At 41.6% G+C, this 21327-nt stretch overlaps 1 protein-coding gene across 1 annotated transcript in view; it reads right to left on the reverse strand.

The window, feature by feature from the left end:
• The window catches only part of ANTXR2 (ANTXR cell adhesion molecule 2), a 193047-nt gene extending 174588 nt beyond the window's left edge, over nucleotides 1-18459 (reverse strand). The window contains exons 1-7 of the mRNA XM_075929467.1: nucleotides 18017-18459; nucleotides 13242-13313; nucleotides 9911-9982; nucleotides 2912-2993; nucleotides 1683-1790; nucleotides 1506-1574; nucleotides 485-565 (exon numbers count right to left, since the gene is read on the reverse strand). Coding sequence (XP_075785582.1) covers nucleotides 485-565; nucleotides 1506-1574; nucleotides 1683-1790; nucleotides 2912-2993; nucleotides 9911-9982; nucleotides 13242-13313; nucleotides 18017-18150 — 618 coding nt within the window. The 5' untranslated portion in view covers nucleotides 18151-18459. The remainder of the gene's footprint in view (nucleotides 1-484; nucleotides 566-1505; nucleotides 1575-1682; nucleotides 1791-2911; nucleotides 2994-9910; nucleotides 9983-13241; nucleotides 13314-18016) is intronic.
• Nucleotides 18460-21327: the final 2868 nt, after the last annotated feature.

The raw sequence follows: 21327 nt of genomic DNA on the forward strand, positions 1-21327 counted from the left end.
CAAAAGATTCTATTTTTACCAGGAGAAAGGGTAAGTAAAAGCAGAGGTCCAAGTGATGCCTTCAGAATACTCCCATATTCTTCTTTTCTTATTAATTTCTGGCCAGTACCATAACTAGCTTATTAACAGCTTTAAAACCAGCTGTTCTCAAGCTAAATTTGCATTTTGCTATCTCTATTCTGAATCAGGCCACATCCAATTCAGTGAATGGCAGGCAGCAGCAATGTGTGGAAATGCATTCCTAAGAAAAGAAGGGTAAATGTATTGCAGGTACCAGTGACTGGAAACTATGAATTTAGGACCCAATTCTGTTAAATGGGTCTCAGCACCTCTCAGGAGGCAATCAGCTTGGCCTTAGACTAAACCTAGCTAAATATAATGCAACTGCCTACCTGGCAAAACCCAAGCCACAGCAGAAACCAAGAAATTGCTTCCAAAAATAAACCATCAAAAGTTTTGAGACCGTGTGCTCAATAATACTCACAGAATTGATGATTCCTTTAAGGGCTTGGAATCCTCCAGTGACCGGGAAGACTTGTTCTTTTGTATCAGCAATTCTTTCAAGCTTTGGAAAACAAACACAAAAAATTTGGCAGCCCAAACATGTTGCACAATATTTTTCAGCCTGAAAAGATCTAAACTTTTGTCTAAAAACCAATAGGATATAACATTAAGCAAGAGAATGAAAATCCTGGATCCCATGGGCCTTCTGGCCCCCAGCAAAGGAGAGCAGTTATGTTTTGTTTTTTGTTTTGTTTTTTTAAAACAGAAGTACTTGCTGCAGCACGATACGCTGCTAATCCCACTCTGTGGTAATCACTCAAATTCAAACAAACCAAAGAAAGAGATTCCCTAAATCCTGATCATTTGAGACTATCATTTTACGTCTATTCTTGGAGTGGAGTTATAAGATATTGATGACACAAACTTTTCTGCTCCTGTTTGCTTTGTCTCACTTTACGAAGCCTTTCAACATATCCTTTGGATAAGATTCCCGCTGTACACTTTTTCCATGTAAAGTCCAAGTCTTCCTACTCCACTTCCATCTGCTCTCTAGTGCTGACTCTGCAAATGCTCTGCTTACAGGAGCACAGGACCTACACATACATTTTCAGTTGATGAAAAAAAGACAATAGTCCTCCTTTTGTTTTTCAATACAAAGACTATTATCCCTTGTCAACTCAAAGCTTAGCCACAGCCACTGTACTCGTGCAAGCTGTGGGCTAATCTGGTTAACATTTGAATGGAAAGTTTACCTACATTATCTGGTGCAGGAGGCTATCACTAAGTGAAATTAATTTCTGAGAGATCTTTTCTGTAATAAAACAGTAGCATCCACTCTTCTTTTTTATTTCTGTTAATAAGTAAATGTCTAAATACCTACTTGCTGCTCTGGAGAAGATATTGCACTGCTACAGCATAAGTATATTCATCTACAGCAGCGATGGCTGCCTTATAACAACTTGTAATAAGACATTAATTAGTAAGAACAAGAATGCACTTACCTGTTCTTGTTTAAAATCAAGGACCCCAACACAGTAAACTCTAGCCCCTAAATTTCTGGCCTTATTTGCCTGTTCCAAAATAAAACAGAGAAAGAAATACAATATTTACACAGTAGGCAAAAAACAGATGCAAAAAACACAGCCGCATGTAACAGGCAGTTGCAGTTCACTACTCACCTCTTTTTCTGCATACAACGGGATCTGACCGTCCAATTTACCATCTGTCAAAGCAATTATTATACTGGAAAACTTTGAGCCTCCTGCACCCTCAATTTGTTCATTTGCCTGCAAAGAAACAGTAATTATCCAGTTTAGAGTCATATCCAAATTTGTAACCAAGATGAATGCAGCCATTTGAAACAAGCCAAATCCAACTGAACGATCAAATCCATCCCTAAAAGTCACCTCTTCAAGCAATTCCCCATCTCCACTCCTCCCATCATCCTTTCATTCATTTAAACTGGAGTTGGATCCCGGCTTTGGATTGCAATTGTTTAGGCTAGGGAGCATGACTAACATTTCCCAAAGTTACTAGTGACTTTAAGAGCCCCCATGTTTGGGTCCTCAAACTGAGATACATTGAAAAGAATGGTTTTCATACCCCACAATTTCTGAAGATCGTGTTCCTTTATGGTGTTTCACTTTCAATACTGACAACCCCAAACCCTCAAAAATCAGGCCCCAAAAATACAATAAAATCAGATTTAAAATAATGAGGGGTTTTTAAATAACAAACTTAGAGTACATTTTATTTGTCTTCTAATTTTTCAGGCCTTAGGTTGCACTGTCACACCTTTCAAATTTTTCTCCACAATCATGACAGCCAGAAGCGTACTTTTTTCTTTTAAACGCAAAGTGGGATTCTGACCAAGGAATCTCCAGGACCTGGCTCTTTAAGTTAAATATCAAATAGTATAAGACTCCCAATAAAATCACAAGAGTTAACAACGCTGCAGATTGGACACCAAAAATGAAGGGAACTAAAATCACTAGTCCTCGGTCACATTGTGCCGTGTCTTTGTTTGTAAACAAACTTTGAAATTTGAGACTATATTAATGTTCTGTAATAATAACAGCAACACTATAAAGCTGATATGTTTATTTACTATACTCATTTCTTTAAAACTGTACAATGTTAGCTATTTATCCCATGTGGGAAAATTAAGGTCTACCTCCTGCCTCTAGGGAACAATACAAAATAAACTTCTTAAGGAAACCTCATAACATTTCCAATCCCCTACATGGGTTCTCTCTCCCACCAGGACAATCTTTGCTTGAATGAGGACCTCGGAATTTGGCTCTTACAGGCTTACTGCATGCAAAAAAAATGCATGCAAAATGTTTTTAAAGGCATGCTCTTTTGTTGTTACATCAGGAGAACAGAATTTACTTCAATTATAACTTACTAGCTTTAATCCTTCGTGCATATATGTATCACCAGCTGGCTTTACTTCACGTAAATTTTGGAGGCCTTTTGCGATTTCATTTCTGAGAATAATTAAAAAAACAAGACAAAAAGGTTGTTCCATTCATAAACAATGCCAAAAAAAAATCACATTGACAATTGGTAAAACTAACAGGTTTTGATGTGCTGTGTGCACACTGTATAAAAGAGGGCTTCAGCGTGACCTTGAAATTAAAACATGCCTCCCAAAAAAAAACCATTTCAGCTCATAAGCAATATGCAGAGACAAATTTTAAAAAAATCACAATGAAAGCTGTATTGTGGTAACAGATATAGCGTGCATAAATTGCACTATGCTTGGTGACTCAGAAGGAGACAGATCCAAGTGGAATGTTTCAGATGGGAGTGTATGCTGCAAACCGACTTCCCTCTACCAATTTTCAAACACTCTAGTGGGAACGATGTCATACTTTTGAAGTTTACTTCGTTTGCTTGCCTACATTTACTTAGCTTCCAGGCACTCACAAATTAAAAAAGTAACCCACCAAGATACACAACTTCGTTTTTGCAAGCAGCATAAAGGAATGGTGTATCTTTCTAAAAAAACTGACAGGGGCCATTCATGAGTCAGAAGCTGCTAAGGCAGTATTATATTGATTAATTAAAGTGCCTTGTCTGAAAAAAATCTGTTCATTCTTTCAGCATTTGTAGGATGTTCTTGTGGTTAAAGAAACAGACTAGAGCTGAGCTTAATTCCTATCTTTGCCACAGGCTTCATGTGTGACCTCAGAGGAGTCATTTAACCTTTGTGGAGTGCAGTTCCTCCTTTGTAAAACTGGAGAACTGAAAGGATAAATCTACCAATGATTCTGAGGGGGCTGTGGGAATGGGGCTGTAGAAGCAAATGGGGAGAAGTAAAGGAGATATTTTGAATGCAGTCGGCAGTAGCAAAAATACAAGGATTACATTAAGAGTGCCACAGACTCAGGTTCTCAGTCAGTTTTCACTTGGGCAAACTTCCAATGAAATCAATGGACATGCTCCTAGTAAGATCTGCATTTGGCCCAGAATGCACAGAGCACGACAAATACAGATGACAATTAGAGAGAGAGAGCGAGGGAATGGCAAGGCAAGTATTTCCAGATGGCATGAAACCCTTCCTTAGGGCAGACAAAGAAAAAAAGAACTGGAACGCCACCCGGCCCGAATGCCCTGCACAAGTAATTTGTTCCACTGATTAAGTTTCTCTATGTTTAGAAGCTTTACTCCAGAAGCACAATATGTAGATGCAACTTTCAATTTGCATTCAGCAACTGATATCCATATTGACAGTTTCAATGGCAAAGGAAGAGATTCTGTGTTAAATAGATGGAAGGGAACAAGTTACGTAAGGCAATGCAATCTGTTGGATCCAAATATTTTACATTCAGCATCTATAGAAACAACTTGAAATGGATTATGTACAAATGCAGGATTATAAACCACATACTCCATGCTTGCCAGAAATGAGTGGCAGCATGTCCACAGGCATTAGCGGTCTGCTTGCCAAGAAACAAACAGCAACTGAAGTTCCAGTTTCTGAAACAGATTTCATACTGCAAAAATAGCTCTCCCACAATCAGCTCGGTTTTATCCAGCATGCCTCATGACCAGGCCTCACAGGACACTTTGGCACCTCCAGGCCTCCTTTTTGCAGTTGATGCGGGTGAAATCTTTGGCGACAAAAACTAACTTCTGCAGCAGCACAGAGCAGGTCACCATCTGTCTTCCAGCACCAAAGCATGCACTGAAACAAAGTGGGGTGGTCCACCTCCCCCTCCCAAGCTAGTCAGGACTCCGCTGCTCTCCCCCACTTCTTACTCATTGCTGTAGCCACCAGACTAAGTTTTTCAGGGCAGGGAGCATCTTTCTACGTGTTTGTATCGTTCCTACCATAATGGGGCTAAGATTGCTGGCGGGGTACCTGGGCCCTGCCACCATACAAAGAACTAACAATCTTAATAATGACTCAGAGCTCTGCAGGTCTCACTTACGATTTAAGTCAGACTAAAGGTGGAGGGAGCGGGAGGCGGAAATGATTCCGTTCACTCCCGCCTGGAGCTCGCAGCCGGTCTGTGTTTAGGCTGAATGATTACAAATAGAACATCTCTTCTCAATTCAACATATGTGCTGCATCACACCTCTGTCTTTTAGACAAGGCACATTTAATCTATAATAGCTATCCTGTCTGTTCTTTTTCTTTGCTTCATAATTGCTTAGATAATTCCTCCCCACGCAGCTCCAGCAAATCACACCATTCTTACAAGTTTTCCATCATGGCGAGTCTAACCTTGATTGAAAAGGTCAGTGAAATCCTGGCTTGACTGAATTCAGTGGGAGTTCTGCCGTTCTCCCCACGTCTTTCCTCTCTATGGTCCCAGTTCTGTGCTGTTATCACGGGTGAACACTACTCTCATTCACAGGAGTGACACCCATTTACTTCAGACACTCTATTCATGAAGGTAGGTGCTATTTAACATGAATAAGGGTGACTAAATCAGATCCTACACAAGAGTTAGAGAATATTGTTCAGAGGGGAGCCAAACTCTTCACGGATTGCATTGCCATCTCTGGGACCACACTGTGTCGGACTCAATTCAGAATACGGCATAGACTGCCTAATGAAGCAACTGAGCAAAGGACTGAGCCCCACTGTAAAATAAACTACAACACACCAACAATGGCTGTGCACACACCTTGGCTTTCCTTTTCAGCTGGTCTAGTGTAGCAAGGCAACTCTTCACGTGGACTGAATTATTACATAGCATTTATCAGTTGAAGCGGTGCCTACAATATTGGGAGGCCAAGTACAGACAATCCAACAGCTACTGAACTGTGTCACGTAACCCTGCCTTAATATAGTGCTAGAAATGGAGTCCGCAGCCAATGGCCGGTCTACACTAGGGCTCTGAATGTTGCAAACATGTTAGCAATTTTAAAAGTCTGCCTAATGAAGACAAGCCCATAGATGGTACTTGGTCAGGATACGTGGCCCGCAACTTCCACAAGCACTGGACCAGGCCTCTAACAAGGGTACCTCACACAAAAAGAAACAGAAGACTATGCCGCATACACTAACGTCCTTTGCATTTGTTTGAACAAATGTACTTCTGACACGCACTAAGAGATAGAACAAAATGTTGCTTGATGGTGTTGGACAGAGCACATCTGAAAAAATATGCTCAAGAAATTTGCTGAATGCCACTTCTTGCTAGTAAAAGGCTTTGACCTTGTAAAATAAAACTGCTCAGGTCAGTGTTGGCTGGAATTGTCTGCTGCATAAGCATCAGGTCACACAAGTGAAATTCAACAGAGGTTTAGTCTGTTTTGTGAACCTCAGTTTTTATAAAAATGGATGAAGTTTTTAAAACTGAAGCTCTCAGCTCCTTTAGGCCCATTCCAATTTCACATTAATTTACCATCCTGCTCTGTAGTGACCGGCATCTCACATTATTAGTCAGGAGAGCTTGAGCATATCAGACCACCAACAGACCTTTGGAAGTACATTCTGATTCCCAATTAAGTACATCACCCAAAAAAGCAGATGAGAGATTACATCCTCTCCAACAAAATGCAGCCGTGCCACAAAGTTGTACTAATCCAACAGGTGTATTTGGAAGCATCCACATACTTGTTGAAGGGGGAAAAAAAATGTGTCATTTGAGAAAGCCAGGGAAGTTTTATCCCACATCTGCATACAATATGCTCCTTGCGCTACCGAAAATAACCCCTGAACATCACTCTCCTCAGCTGAATCCTATAAATGAATAAGAAGTTCCTAACCGACATGTGCTTTTTACACATCTGACCTCCCATCATAAAAGCAAACTCCCCCAAGCAACTCCCTTGCAGAGGGAACTGCTACATTTTCAGTGTTTCTACTACAACACTGGGGACTCATTTGTCATCTCCGTATGAAAAAAAGTGGGTAACTGGAAAATCAGATGCATCTTTCTCTATGTTCCATGCACATCGCAACATAGTCTGTATTCTGCTCTAGCTGGCTATATTCTGGCAGGCCTTCCATGCTAAAATTTATGAATGCACTCATGAAGTTAAACATGTAGAAATGCTTTGCAGGGCTGAGGCTTGTGTGTATTCATGACATGCACATGCATCACAAGACAAAGAGAAGCCCATTCTGGCTCTTGCCATAAAAGCATACAGAAAGACTGTAGCCCTGATCCTGTAACCCTCACTCATGCAAAAATATTCAGTAACTTCAAATGGAGTTCTGCCCAAGTGAAGACATCAGGATCACACTATGCATCTGGCCATAGGGCTGAATCCCCCTATAGCTGGCAGGAGCCAGGATATGGAAACTACAGTTACATCTGCCAGCATATAGCTGGCTACAGGAGTATACAAAATGCAACATGATGCGTTTCTCGTGTGTAAAAACACTCCTACTTTTCCTAGCCATTTATTTTTGTTAAAATAGTACAGTTCTGTGCTTAAAGAAGATTTTAGCCTATGACTGTCACTATGGCACCTCTCATCCTGTCCCCAACACAAAATTCATTGTTAACTTTAAGTGTTTGGTGTGTTCTTAGCATCTGTCATAACAGTTGAAATATGTTGTAAAAATCAGTATGAACTTTACTTTATAAATTATTAGGATTGTATTCATTCAAATACTGTACAATAAAGGTTCACTAGCTTGAACCAATTGACCGGAAATTCACTATGGTTTGCTGAGATTTGTGAATTAGCAAATAACAAAATACAGCTCCTAACAAATCATTGGTATTACATCACCAAGTGGTACTATTTCCACTAAATCCCTAATACTGCCATGTGCTGTGCCCTTCATTTTCGGCTGGAACCAATGGGAGCCAAACATGCTAAGCTGTTCTCTGCTGCTGATCCCCCTAATATTTAGAATTAAACTTGTTCAGATCACATCTGCATTAAAAATCTCTCTACTCAGTCATGCATATATGGTAACTGGTGTTATTACCCATCTTCCTTGTCAACATTTCCTCTCATTTTTTCCACCCATGCACGGAATACATTTTGTTATGTGCACTGAGGCATGTGCAGTTGTGCACCACCAGTAGAAACACATGTTGTAGGCATTTTGTTAATCAGCAGGGAGGCATTTCACTCTCTCCTGGGTAGCAGCTTAAGCACTCTGCTCACAGAGAACACTGTTCCTCCTCCCCTTTTGCAACCGGCCTAGTGAATTACAAAAGAGCAATTTTTCCCCAAAAACATGCATATATTGATGCCACAGAAAATACTGGATGACAGAAACAAAAGGAAGAGGAACTCAATTATAATAAAACTCTAGAACTCTCCTTTCTAGAACTCATTTTCTTAGAAAAGTACATTTTAACTCCCTTCACACATCTGAGAATATCCTACTCTGTCTGACTCATTGAAACAGCACTTGTGCTTATGTGGAGGGGTGCCAAAAGTCTGCCTAGGCATTCAAAGTGCAACCCTTCTCAGTTGTGACTCTGGGTATTCAGGAAGAGATATGGCTTCGAAAAGAAGTAAGCAACTATTGAAATCAAGAGAAAGACTCCCACTGACTTCAAAAGGTGCCTCAAATGCCTTATTCTGCACTCTCTGAAGTAACTGATGTTGTGGTTTATAAGCCCACTGGCTCTCTGCCTCTGCCCACAGCACAGACCAAAAGTTCAAGTCAGTGAGAGCTGTTGGGTCCTTAGCAATGTTGAAAGTCAGGATACCTTTTCAGCTACCAGAGTATAGACTTAGAAGAATAATTTGAGGCACCCAGTTCTGAAAATCTTGGCCTATACTTCTGTTAGTAAATCTGTTTTCTCAGTTTGCTTATTCATTATAAAGCCCAGCAACTAACTAATTATGATAAACCATGGCTTAGGGTGGAATAGCAAGATGACTCAATTGCAAGGGGACACTTTGGTCTCTCACAAGCAGTTCATATGGCTTTTCAATTACTTCACAAATTGTTCATAATTCAAGAACTGTTCCTTATGTTATCTGAAATGATCGACCCATACGCATTTTCTCCAACTACTTCACCGTTCTGTTTTGGGGCTTTTCATGCTGTTTTGACTTGGTTCAAAAGGGAAGTGTGGGAAAAACATCAGAGTTTTCAGTAGTTTGATGTGAGAACAGTCTAGAGTTGTGTCCCTTGAAAATATTGCAATGACTCTCTGCAGGAAGCCACATGGCATAATGTAGATTTCCTGTTGTTTCTGACATGACTTTTTCTACTGGTTTACTTTGCAATGATCTTCCTTTCTAATGTTTTTTTTCCTTCTTCTGTGTACTTTTTTGCTTCCCAATTTTCCCACTGACCTCCTGATTTTCCCAGGAGTTGTCATTTTTGTCTTCTCTTTGAAAACAGAACAAGCAGTCTTTTTTTATGCCCACAAAGATGTGCAAATCAAATGACAGGAAGTGCAGCAAACAACTCAACTCTCTCCTTCATCTCAAGGCCATAAACAGCAATTATAAAGTCCATCAGACCTCCACTGACTCAGGGTGATCCTAGATGCCCGCATACCTTCTGATGCTATTTTGAAATTAATAATATTTTTTTTCCAGAATTTTTAGTTTAAAAATTCTTGGCTTTATGCAACTTCCACATTTATCCAAAATATTAATGTAATATAATGTTTGTCTTAAATGGAGCATTTACACTGCACTTCTGCATTGAGGGATTTTGGTTTACAAAGACCAGCAAGTACCATTATAACCATTTTGAAGAAAATGCATCAGAAAGTGCATCAGGTGAAGTGACTTGCCTATGATCGCATCAAGACAGTGGTAGAGTTGAGACAAAGATCATTTGAAGTTCTCTCTCTTTCTGACTTAGTGGACCATCCATTGGGATGTTCTCAAAAATAAACACAGAAATGTTCAGTTGCCTTATGAATCAGAGGTTTTCATCCTGGAACAGATCAATCATTTTGCTAATGTTATCTGATCCAGTAAAAGCCCTAAAGAAAAGGAATAACAAACTAACCTGTCTCCAGTTAATGGCATAATGGTTTGTCCTTTGGTGGAAAACACTATGAAGGATAATCTCATCCGGGGGCTTTTAAAGAAAAGAAAAACACATACATTTTAGACAAATGACAAAAAAACCCTTATACAGTATATCCATCCCTCATCTTTTTACTTTTCTTTATTAGCATTATTTTCATCATCTTATTTCCAAAGCACACATTTTCAAACTACAAACCAAGAATGTGCAGAAGAAAACAATGAATGAAAGAGCTGTTTACTTCTTGCACTTGTATCTTTCTTGCACACTACAAAATGCAGAAGCATAATTATTGTTTACTTAGTTGCTTGGTCATAGGCTGTAGATAAACACAAGTTAAGCTGAGGTACTTACCGCATTCCGCAATATAACGAGGCTTCAAATTTTTAAGGCACGCATGCACATTTTTGTATTCTCCCAACTATGGGTGAATATGCAACTCGAACATTTGCACATATACATTTTTGCACATGCACAATTTTAATTTATGCACACGCGCTGATTGTTATGGGCATGAAACTTGGGCCTGTGCAAAAGTAAGCTACCATTTTCAAAATCTGATACAATTTAAGACAGTTGGATCAAATTCAGATCTGGTGTAAGAAGGCACAATACTAGTAAGATTAGAGTAGTAGCACCCAGTTATTCCAGGTTTGAATTTGGCTATTTCATTTAAAACAAAGTCTCATTCTCTGCAGTTTCTCAATGAACAGGTTTCAATATTCTTCAAATATGTCTGTAATAACTAAAAACAATTCTCTCAAAAGAATTATTTGGCAAATATGCGCCATAATCAGCAATACAACAAATACAATTAAGTAAGGGATCTATCTTTTCCCTTAATATACATTCTGAATCCCCACTAATAGTAAAAGGAACTACATAACATGCATCAGTTGAAGACTAGTTGTTCCTCATATCCCCCGCCAAGAGAAACTGATGCTGTTGATAGCCAAGACAGCGATGTTTGTAAAATGAGTTCTCACCTCTCCTCTTTGAAATCATAGGCTGTGTCTAGACTGCATCCCTTTTCTGTAAAAGGGATGCAAATTAGACATATCGCAATTGCTAATGAAGCGGGGATTTAAATCCGCCCCGCTTCATTAGCATAAAAATGGCTGCCGCTTTTTTCCGGCTCGGAGCTTTGCCGGAAAAGAGTGCCAGTCTAGATGCGGATCTTTCGGAAAATAAAGCCTTTTCTGAAAGATCCCTTATCCCTCTTAAAATGAGACTGGCGCAAAGCTCTGAGCCGGAAATAAGCGGCAGCTATTTCTATGCTGATGAAGCGGGCGGATTTAAATCCCCGCTCCATTTGCAATTGCGATGTGTCTAATTTGCAACCCTTTTACGGAAAAGGGATGCAGTCTAGACACAGCCATAACGGATTAATTTATAAATGTATCAAAGAGACATGAAACTGTTATAAGAGACACAGTAATTGTGTGGCTACGTGAATGGTTTAAGTTAAAATTGATAAGGACAAAGGTCAATATTAATTTGAAGGATTATATTTTAGTTCCCGTGTGTTAATAATTTTTAAAACTTTTTATTTTATCGTAAGCATCAGAGAAATTATAACACATGTAGGTGACAGATCTGCTGCATGTTGCTTTGATATAAGGCACTGTCCTAGTCCTTTCACTGATATTTTGCCTGAGAAAAGACAGCAGACTCAGGCCCTTAGTCCATTAATTGTCAAACAGACCACACAGTGCTTCCAGTCTGCAATACATTGAATAACATTAGCAGCTAATGAAAATCACAAGAGGGATCTTTTTATTTGAGATGCAAGGCCTTTGAGTTACCTCACAGCTATAAATTGATTTAACTATTTGAACTGGTCATTAAAAATATAGAAAATATCCTCTGAAAACATCCTTTATTTCATTTCACTATCCAAACACTCACTCTAGAGTGAGGGGCAAAATATCTATATACATACACAGATCCCATTCCATGACATAGGCATATTGCACAGGAAATGAATGTGTGATATTACTGCTGCAGGCTCACCATCCTGCCAACCAATCAAAATGGAAAACAGAGGCACAGTTCACACCGGTATCATCTAATGTTTAGAATGAATCCATTCAATGTTTTCACCACATGTTGGAATGAACAGCCTTAGACAACTACTAAACAAAACAACTCTGTTGTTCTTTCCATAACAAATGTTTTTAAATGTAAATGGGGGACTGACTGTTGTTTATATGGAGAGCAGCATACATTAATTAAGCTGCGTAAAAAGAGCCTTAGTACGGGTATAAATCATTTAGAATATATGAGCCTGATTTTTCTGTGCTCTTCAGTTGATGAAGCCAAACCACGTTCTAATCCAGCTGTTGCAAAAGGATGTGTCACTTGGCTACAGCTGAGGATGTACCAAGGGCTTTGTAATGAACAAACACACCCTTTTGCACCAAGAACTGAAAGAGAGAATGGCCAAAACCTCTTCAGAGTCTCTCTCTCCCTCTTCCCCCCCCCCCCCCCCCATCTCACAAAATGACTTTCAACTTTGTCACCCTGGCTTCTTTTCCATAAAATTTGACCTTAGTGAGATGGATGGACATGCTATTTAATTACGCAACCCTTATTCATGTTCTCTTCATTAGCTGGGCAAGCTTACAATTGCTTACTGTATTTCATTTTCCACAGGAAAAAATTAACTCCCATAACATCCTGTATCTGTGGGTTATTATTATTTTTTTTTTACAGGAAGGTGTTTAATTACACTAACTCCTAATTTTTAAAAAAATACAGCAAGCCAATGTATAACAGCCATGTTTGTCCGCAGAGAAGTAATGTTATTTATAGATAAAGTGTGTTGCACAAGGCATATATTAAACTGGCACAACTTTAAACATCTGCCTGCACTGGAGAAGCAAAAGCTTTCCCTCCCTTTTTGGTTGGATAGCATGTTCACTTTAAATGTTCTGATATATTTATAGTGAACTGTATAATTAGAGTAACACTAAACAATAGATGCAAACAAATAATATTTCAGAAACAACTGATGCTATTTAGGGGGGAAGCAATGTTTAAAAATAACCTAAATCAGCTATAACCTAATCAGCTTAAAAAGAAATTAAGAATCCAATATTTAAAGATGCTTGCAAATTAACATTTTACTAAGTTCCAAACATGGTGACATTATAAAGTGAGAGTTTATTGTCCTGTCTGTCTGAACATTAGCATTCAAACACTTTATATATTTATGAAATGTTTCCAACTGATAACCCTCCAAAAGGATTTGTTTTCTAACATATCCCAGTTTCAGTTAAAAGCAGAAGCTACCAAAGGGAAAACATACCTCACAAATCTTTCCGTGAGTTGTTTTACAAAATCATAGATCTCAACCCAGTTCTGTGCTACACTCCCAGATCTGAAAGAGAAAAAAAAACAAATTAGTATGTCTTATTTCAAGGAAACGAATCAATAAAGATTGCAACTTAAATACTTCTATCTGTGTAATTTTTTGGAAGGGAGAGGAGGAGGCGGAAGAGGTACAGTATTACCATAATACATTCCTACATTATTTCCAATGATCTCTGGCAAGTTTGTGGTGGTTCTGCCACATCATCTTACCATGACAATCTGTCAGCCTACTGCACAGCATAATTCATATAGCATGTGGCACAATACAGAGAATGGCACATGTCATTTTTGCTATATTGTGCTTCTCAGATCCATAGATTAAAACAAAAACATTCACTCTCACAAATTGAGGGCCTGCCTCAAACCCCTCTACCTTACCACTTTGTACATGACACACTGTGAACAAACTTTGCCCTCCCAAAAAGAGGATAGCATAACATCCAGATAACTAGACCTGGTCAAAATTAAAAAAAAAAAAATGATAATGACACAGTTGTCTGCCAGAAAACACAGGTAGTCAATCAAAACATTTTGTGGGAACATGTCAGTTTCAATAAAAATTTCCATGGAAAATGTTGAAATGTTTCACTTTGATTTTCTCATTTTTGTTTTGATAATCATTATTATTTATGCTACTATAGAGCTTAGGGATCCTAGTCTTGGACCAGGCCCATTGAACGATACAGCGGACAAACTTACAATGTTGAGAGATTTCATTAAAGTAAAAAGATTTCATTTTGACATTATTGTTTCAATTCATTCCTCTTAGCACCTCACTTCTCTCCCATGTCTGCCACAGCTACAGACGGCAGCGGAGTTCATGATTCTATGCCATTCAGTGGTACAAGTTCATAGGTCGTGCAGCTGCAGCCCTTTTTTCTTCAAACGTTTTTTGACAGTCTTCCCAATCCATCCTTGGTCTTCCGCATCCTTTTTTTGCTGCTCATCCTTCCATGCTCTCTTTGCTGATCTTTATTCTCATCACACCTCAACCCTGAGCTCTCCAGTCTCTTTATCACTGAGGCTAAGTCTACACTGTCTACAGAGTTTTTTTCGGAAAAATGACCATTTTTCCAAAAAAACTTCACTTACATCCACACTGCAATCACGTTCTTTTGGGGAAAAAATAATTGAAAGAACAGAGGAGTTTTTCCAATATTGGTAAACTGCTTTCTACAAGGAAGACGTCTTTTTTCAAAAGAGCTCTTTCAGAAAAAGGCATGTGTGGACGTGGAAGATGGAGTTCTTTTGAAATAAGAGGAAAGAGGAAAAAGCAGAGGTGCCCTGATATCCACAGTAATCACAGCTTAAATGCGAGATAGCGTCCACACTGAATGGACGCTATGTCACGAAAAAGCAGATTGCTTTTTCAATGTGCTTTTGTGTGTGGATGCTCTCTTTCGGAAGAAGTTTCTTTGGAAGATCTCTTCTGGGAAAGCTTCTTCCAAAAGAAGCCTGCAGTCTAGACATAGCCTGAGAAACCCAAGTTCATCTTCCCTCTTTACCTTCTGCCTACCTGTCATTCTTCCCAGTACATTATTTTCTACCTGTATCTTATCATCTTCCTTTTCCTTAGGGCCCATTGTTTCCAAAACTAACACATACATGACAACCCCGTGCGCACGGCCCAGCTCCCCTCACCCCCCCGCGCCAAGCCCAGCCCCATCGTGCACATGTGCAACCTGGTGAGTGGGGGCCACACCCAGGCAGGGAGGTGCAGACAGAGCTCTGCCCACCGGGCCCAGAGTGAGCGGGCAGGGGCTGCGGCCCAGGAAGGCTCAGGCTGGTCCTGGGGGGGAGGGCGGAGCGCTGCTGTGGCTGCCTCCCCTGCCCGGACACCCCCTCCCCCCGCAGGTGCGGCCCTTCATTTTTCCCTTCAATTTGTTACTCAATTGTCAGTTCCACAATATTCCTGCCACCTTTTTCACTGCTGCCCATGCACACTGGACTCTTCTTTTCAGTTCTCCCAATTTCTCTCCAATGCCACAAAGTGTACTCCCCAAGATCACAAATTCAGTCCTGTGACTCAGCTTCTCTCCTGACACCTCAATCAACAGGTCTTCTTCCACTTTCTGTACTTGAATAACTTCTGTCTGCTTTGTGTTTACTCTCAAACCATGATCTTCAAAAACAGATGCTTTTATGTGGTATTAAAATATTCATGTTCTATGTGTATGTAGTATTAAATATTGTATCATATTGTAACGTTTTGACATTACTGAAACAAAAAGGGTTTATCAAAACGAAGTAGTCTGACATTATTGAAATGGAATATTTCAATGGATCTGAATCAAATTTTTATTCTGTGAGAAATTTTGAAATTTTGGCTTTTTGTTCTAGTTTGGAGTGAAACAAAATTTGGAATGTCAAAACATTCCATTCTCTGACCAGCGCTACAGATAACCATTTTCCAGTAAGAGCTCAGCCTGCTCTTGGCAAAAGGGAACCCCTTTGCAAAAGGCCACAAGGCAGATATTGGCACCACCTTGCAGTACGGGGAAATTCAAACCTCCAAAGACAATGCCATTCTGAATTAATTAGCCATTTATACATTGTGGTATCCAACACGCTAGCCACTAGCCACATGTGGCTATTTGGCCAGTTGAGTGTGGCTAGTTCACTATAGCAGTAACCACCACAGTGGCTACTGCTTCAGAACTGGTTGGACACCACAGCTCTATAGTCACATCCCCCTTCACCCTGTGCTACTCTTAGGAGAACGAAACACATAACCCCTCTCCTATTGTTTATATACCACATTTTACTATAATCCACTGAAACACAAAATGTAACAAAACCTCATCACACGTCTGCTCACCCACACACAGAGACAATACCACTTGCACATCTCACCTACAACAACAACCCACAGACACAAACCTTTCCAGTGCAATCTTATACAGATACACAAACCCCGCTTATATTCTGCACACAGAAACCACCTCAACACCCCACCTATAGACCACATACAGAGGCAGGCAAAAAACTAATATTTGCACACATTCCTTAATTATACTTCAATACACACACACACACCCAACTACACTTACAAACAGATATTCACATCCCAATTACACCCCATACACCAGCACCAAATAGAGAGACACATCCACGACGAACTATACACCACACATAGATACAACCCCACCATCTCATCAGTACTCCACACACATAGGCACAAACCCTACCTTCACACTATCACCCCACTTACACTCACATCACCACTGCTACACCTCCATAAAGAGACATCTCAATTACACTCCAACACAGAAACACACCAATTACACACGCCACCTACATCCACATATAGAGCTGCACACCCCATTTACCCATAAGCCCTCCAATTACACCCCATGCAGATACTCACAGCCTACCTATATACACACCTACTACACCTCCATGAAGACACACACACACACATGCCTACACCACCAGGAAGAGAGACACCTCCACCCCAACTACACCCCTAAATGCTGGAATTAAGGGTGCTGGAGACATGGCAGCATTCTCTGACTTGAAGTGGTTTCATCATACACAGGGTTTCATAGATTGGGCAATGGTTCTCAACAGCTCCACTCTACAAGTTGTTCTAGAGCCCTCACCTACAAACACCCACACAGAGATACACACACAGCCCCCTTACCTACACCCCCATGCAGAGACACTACACATGGCCCCCCCCACCTCCAGACTGGCAGGTGCTGGAACTAGTGGGGCAGGGGCATAGCACCATCTCTTGACTTGAAGTGGTTTCATCATATACAGATTGACAGATGGTTCAATGACTCTCAGCACTCCCACTATACAAGCTGTCACAGAGGAGGCCTCACCTACACCCCATGCAGAAACACACACAGCCCCCTCACCTACACCGAAGGCAGAGAGACACACACCCCACCTTCACGCCACGCAGAGAGACCCACCCAGAGACACAAGCAAGCCACTTACCTACACCCCACGCAAACACACTCATGCAGAAAGACATACCACACTGACACCCTCACATAAAGAGACATGGAGACACACACACAACCTACACCCCACGCAGAGACACACACCCCACAAGAAGAGATACACTCCGAGACACACACAACCCACTTACCTACCCCCCACGCAGAGACACTCACGCAGAAAGACACACCACATCCTCACATAAAGAGACACACACACACACACACAACCTACACTCCACGCGGAGACACACACCCCACGCGAAGAGATACACGCAACCCACTTACCTACACCCCACGCAGAGACACTCACGCAGAAAGACACACCACATCCTCACATAAAGAGACACACACACACACACACACTACCTACACTCCACGCGGAGACACACACCCCACGCGAAGAGATACACGCAACCCACTTACCTACACCCCACTCAGAAAGACACAACACCCCACCTACACCCCCACTTAAAGAGACAGGCAGACACACACACACACACACACCCCACGCAGACACACACACACACACACACCCCACGCAGACCCCACGCAGACCCACACACACACACACCCCACGCAGACACACACACACACACACACCCCACGCAGACCCCACGCAGACACCCCCCCCCCACGCAGACACCCCCCCCCACGCAGACACACACACACACACACCCCACGCAGACACACACACACACACACACACCCCACGCAGACACACACGCCCCCTCCCCTCCGCCCCACGGGCCCCACTCACTTGTCCAGCACGAAGTACAGGTCGAAGGCTCCGTGGCAGGAGGGCTCGTCCTGGGCTCGGGCGGCCGGCGGCGGCAGGAGCTGCAGCAGCAGCAGCAGGCAGAGCAGGCGCGGGGCCGCCCGGCGGGGCCCCATCCCGTCCCCTCGGGGGCTCCTGAGCGCAGCGCGGGGCCGGGGAGCCGCTGGGGCCGGCGCCGCGGGCAGCGCGCGGGGCTCGCGCAGGACAAAGGGCGGAGGCTGCAGCCGACTCGCGGCGGGTCCCGGTCCCGCTGGCCCCGGCTCCGCTCCGCCCTCCCGGGCGCTGCCCCCGCCGCTCCCGCTACGCAATGGCGCCCCGGAGCCCGCGCCAGGCGCCTCCCCGCTGCAAAAACTTTTCGCTGGCTGGGCCCCCGCCCCGGCCTTTTGAGGGCGCAGGATGCGAGCGAGGCGCGTGGGTTCCGCTCGGCCCGGGGGAGGGAAAGCCCCAGCCCCCCCCCCCCCCGGAGTGCGCGAGGGGTGGGGACAGGGCGCGAGTCGCGCACACACACATGCACTGGCAAGGGAACTGCTCCAGGACCAGAGCCCGGATTTCAGGGGTGGGGGGATGCTTGGTCTGGAGATTTGTGTCAGAAGCCTGCCAAAAATCATCCCCCCCCCTCCCCCCAAGGGCTCCATCCTGCATGGAGTCCTGTGGCCCTGATCCCAGTGTTCAAACTGAAGCAAGGGAGTTGGCAGGATCAGCACTTTGCAAGACCTACCCCCAAAAGCTTAACTCCGATGGGAGCTGCTCTTTGGAAGTGGCACTGCAGGGAAAGGATTGGGGGGGTTCATTCCACTCAGTGCAATTTCAAGCAAGCGTGCAACTGTTGGGTATTTATTTATTCAGTTTTATTTCTATTATAACAACAAAGCTCTGCCCACTCTCGACATACATTTTAAACACAGCCCCAGAGGAGTTACAGGGGTATGACAGGCCCGAGCATTCAAAAATCATGGAGGTTTTTTTAACCCGATTTTCTTTTATTTTTGACTTCTGTGAGACTTTAGGGTTCACATTCAAGTTCCTCACTGCTACCCTGAGACTAGGGAACTTAGTTTTCAAAAATGAACAGTGAGAGTCTTCCATACGATCATGGCTCCGAGAGAGAACATCATAAGACACATGCTAATATTACAAGAAAGGACAACGCTGGTTATATTTTAGAAATACTTAAGCCTGTGCTAATTATGAAACTGCTACTTAAAAGAAAACCTTATTTTTTCAGGGAATTTTATAACAGTGTCGCTTTTTAGCAGGGTAGAAATTTGGTCCCAGAGACCATCGTCTTTTACATTCATGGATGAGACATTGTGCTGGTAGCATCAGATCTAAGCCACTTCAGCAAGACGACTCCCAACTTAAAATAATGTATCAACGCACATGTGTATGCTACCTGTTGACTGATCAGATTTTACCACTGCAAAACTGGAATGCCAGTTTATTACAGATTAGTGTCTCTATATCCGGATCCCCAACTTAAGGCATCCTAACAAGGTGAGTGTTCAGCACATCCTGAAAATCATGATTCAACCAAAATCTGATCACTTTAATCCGTAAATCTCTAAATCACAGGTGACTCTTATAAATTTAGGATACACGCACTTCTGCTATTACTACTGTCCCATCTACAAGTTAGCTAGAGTCCATGGAAACAGTTGCCTTCATTCTGCAACTGTAACCACCAAAAGATGATAAGATACTGGAGAGGGACCATGAATGGCTAAATGTGGAACAAACATTCCGTTTGATCATCAGCTGAAAGATTCACCAAGGAACTGTAAACAGTGTCATGTTATACCACAAGAATGTTATCTTGTGGTAACAAGAGTCACTGGATAGAAAACTGTCCATGCGACAGAAATCACAAGTAGTATTGTGTGAATCAAAGGCATTGCCAAAGACCCACAACTGCTTTGTTTCATTTTTGTGAGATTCAGCCTTATGACCTCTAACGTCAAAATTACCGATTTCATTCTCTCGGGAGCAACAATGCCTTAATGCGTCTCCAAATTCATTTCAACAGCATCTTAACTGACTTGTGTTAATGGAGGAAGGAGAATAAGTTTAACCATGGGACATATAGATGCAATGCTGCTGACATCAATGAAGTTGTACTGGTTTACTACATTAAATCTAGTGTCTCTCTGGTGTTTGCTTAAAGGGGCTGATCCCAAACCCATTTACCTCAATGGACCTTGGATGAGGCCTAAAATGCATTACCTCTTAAATATATCAAATTATGGTTTCCCAACAAAACGTGGTCACTATAATACTTCTAATATCACATTTGTGCCAACCAAATAAACTGACCAAAATCCTGCCTTCAGTTTAAATTTCATATTCAGTCAATAAGATCAAATAGTACAGCTCTAGAGGAATATAGTACACTTCAGTGGTAATACATGATGGAAGACCAAAGCCCAGTGACTTTAACCGCCTGACAATTGCTCTGAAAAGAATGGCCTGCTGTAGAATGTCAGATGTTATTTGTGAGCAATTTACCAGACTAATTTTGTTTCCAACTACTGTCAAATAAGTTATTGTGAATAAACCTCTATCTTTGATGAACAGTAGTCTGTAGTGCCTTATGGCTATTCTGAAATTGAATTTGTATGGAATATTTGACATACTGGGAAGTATGAATTTACATATGACATTATTGGCAATCTAAAAGTTCCATTTTTTCATAAGGTTCTAAAATCTTTTTACATTTAAATTATTTTTCATGCTTTGGTTTCTAAGCCTGGCTACTGTGTATCCATTTCCATTATATTTGTTCCAGGTGGATTTTCAGGAGGCTTTCATTTGTCTCTAAACTACAATTACTAGTCCAAAATTAGTAATCACACCTAATTTCTCCCATTGCAACCAATCTTCACATGTACCTTTTCCCGGTGTGTTATACTTTCCATCCTTTAAAACTTAGAAGATTCTCTTTTTTTAAGTACCATTTGCAGTAATTCTGGCTCCATTTAAACACTTTGAAACAAAATTGCCTTCAGTGGGACTATGGAGGTTTAAAAGATGGCATATTTTAATCCATAATTTGCCACTTACCAGTAGCTGGCTCTTATATGGCACTTTTCAGCTGTAGATCTCAAAGTACTTTACAAAGAATGATAAGTATTGTTATGCTCATTTTACAGATAGATAAACTGAAGCAGAGCACAGGATAGAGATTCTTCCCTCTGCCACAGACCCGTCATACAAGGGCTATAGAAACTGGGTTATGGAAATGTGTTTTAAATATGAATAACTCAACTATGAGTTTATGCAAATTGGTCATGCAAACT

The sequence above is a fragment of the Pelodiscus sinensis genome, chromosome 5 (genome assembly GCF_049634645.1).
Source record: "Pelodiscus sinensis isolate JC-2024 chromosome 5, ASM4963464v1, whole genome shotgun sequence".
NCBI classification, from domain to species: domain Eukaryota; kingdom Metazoa; phylum Chordata; order Testudines; family Trionychidae; genus Pelodiscus; species Pelodiscus sinensis.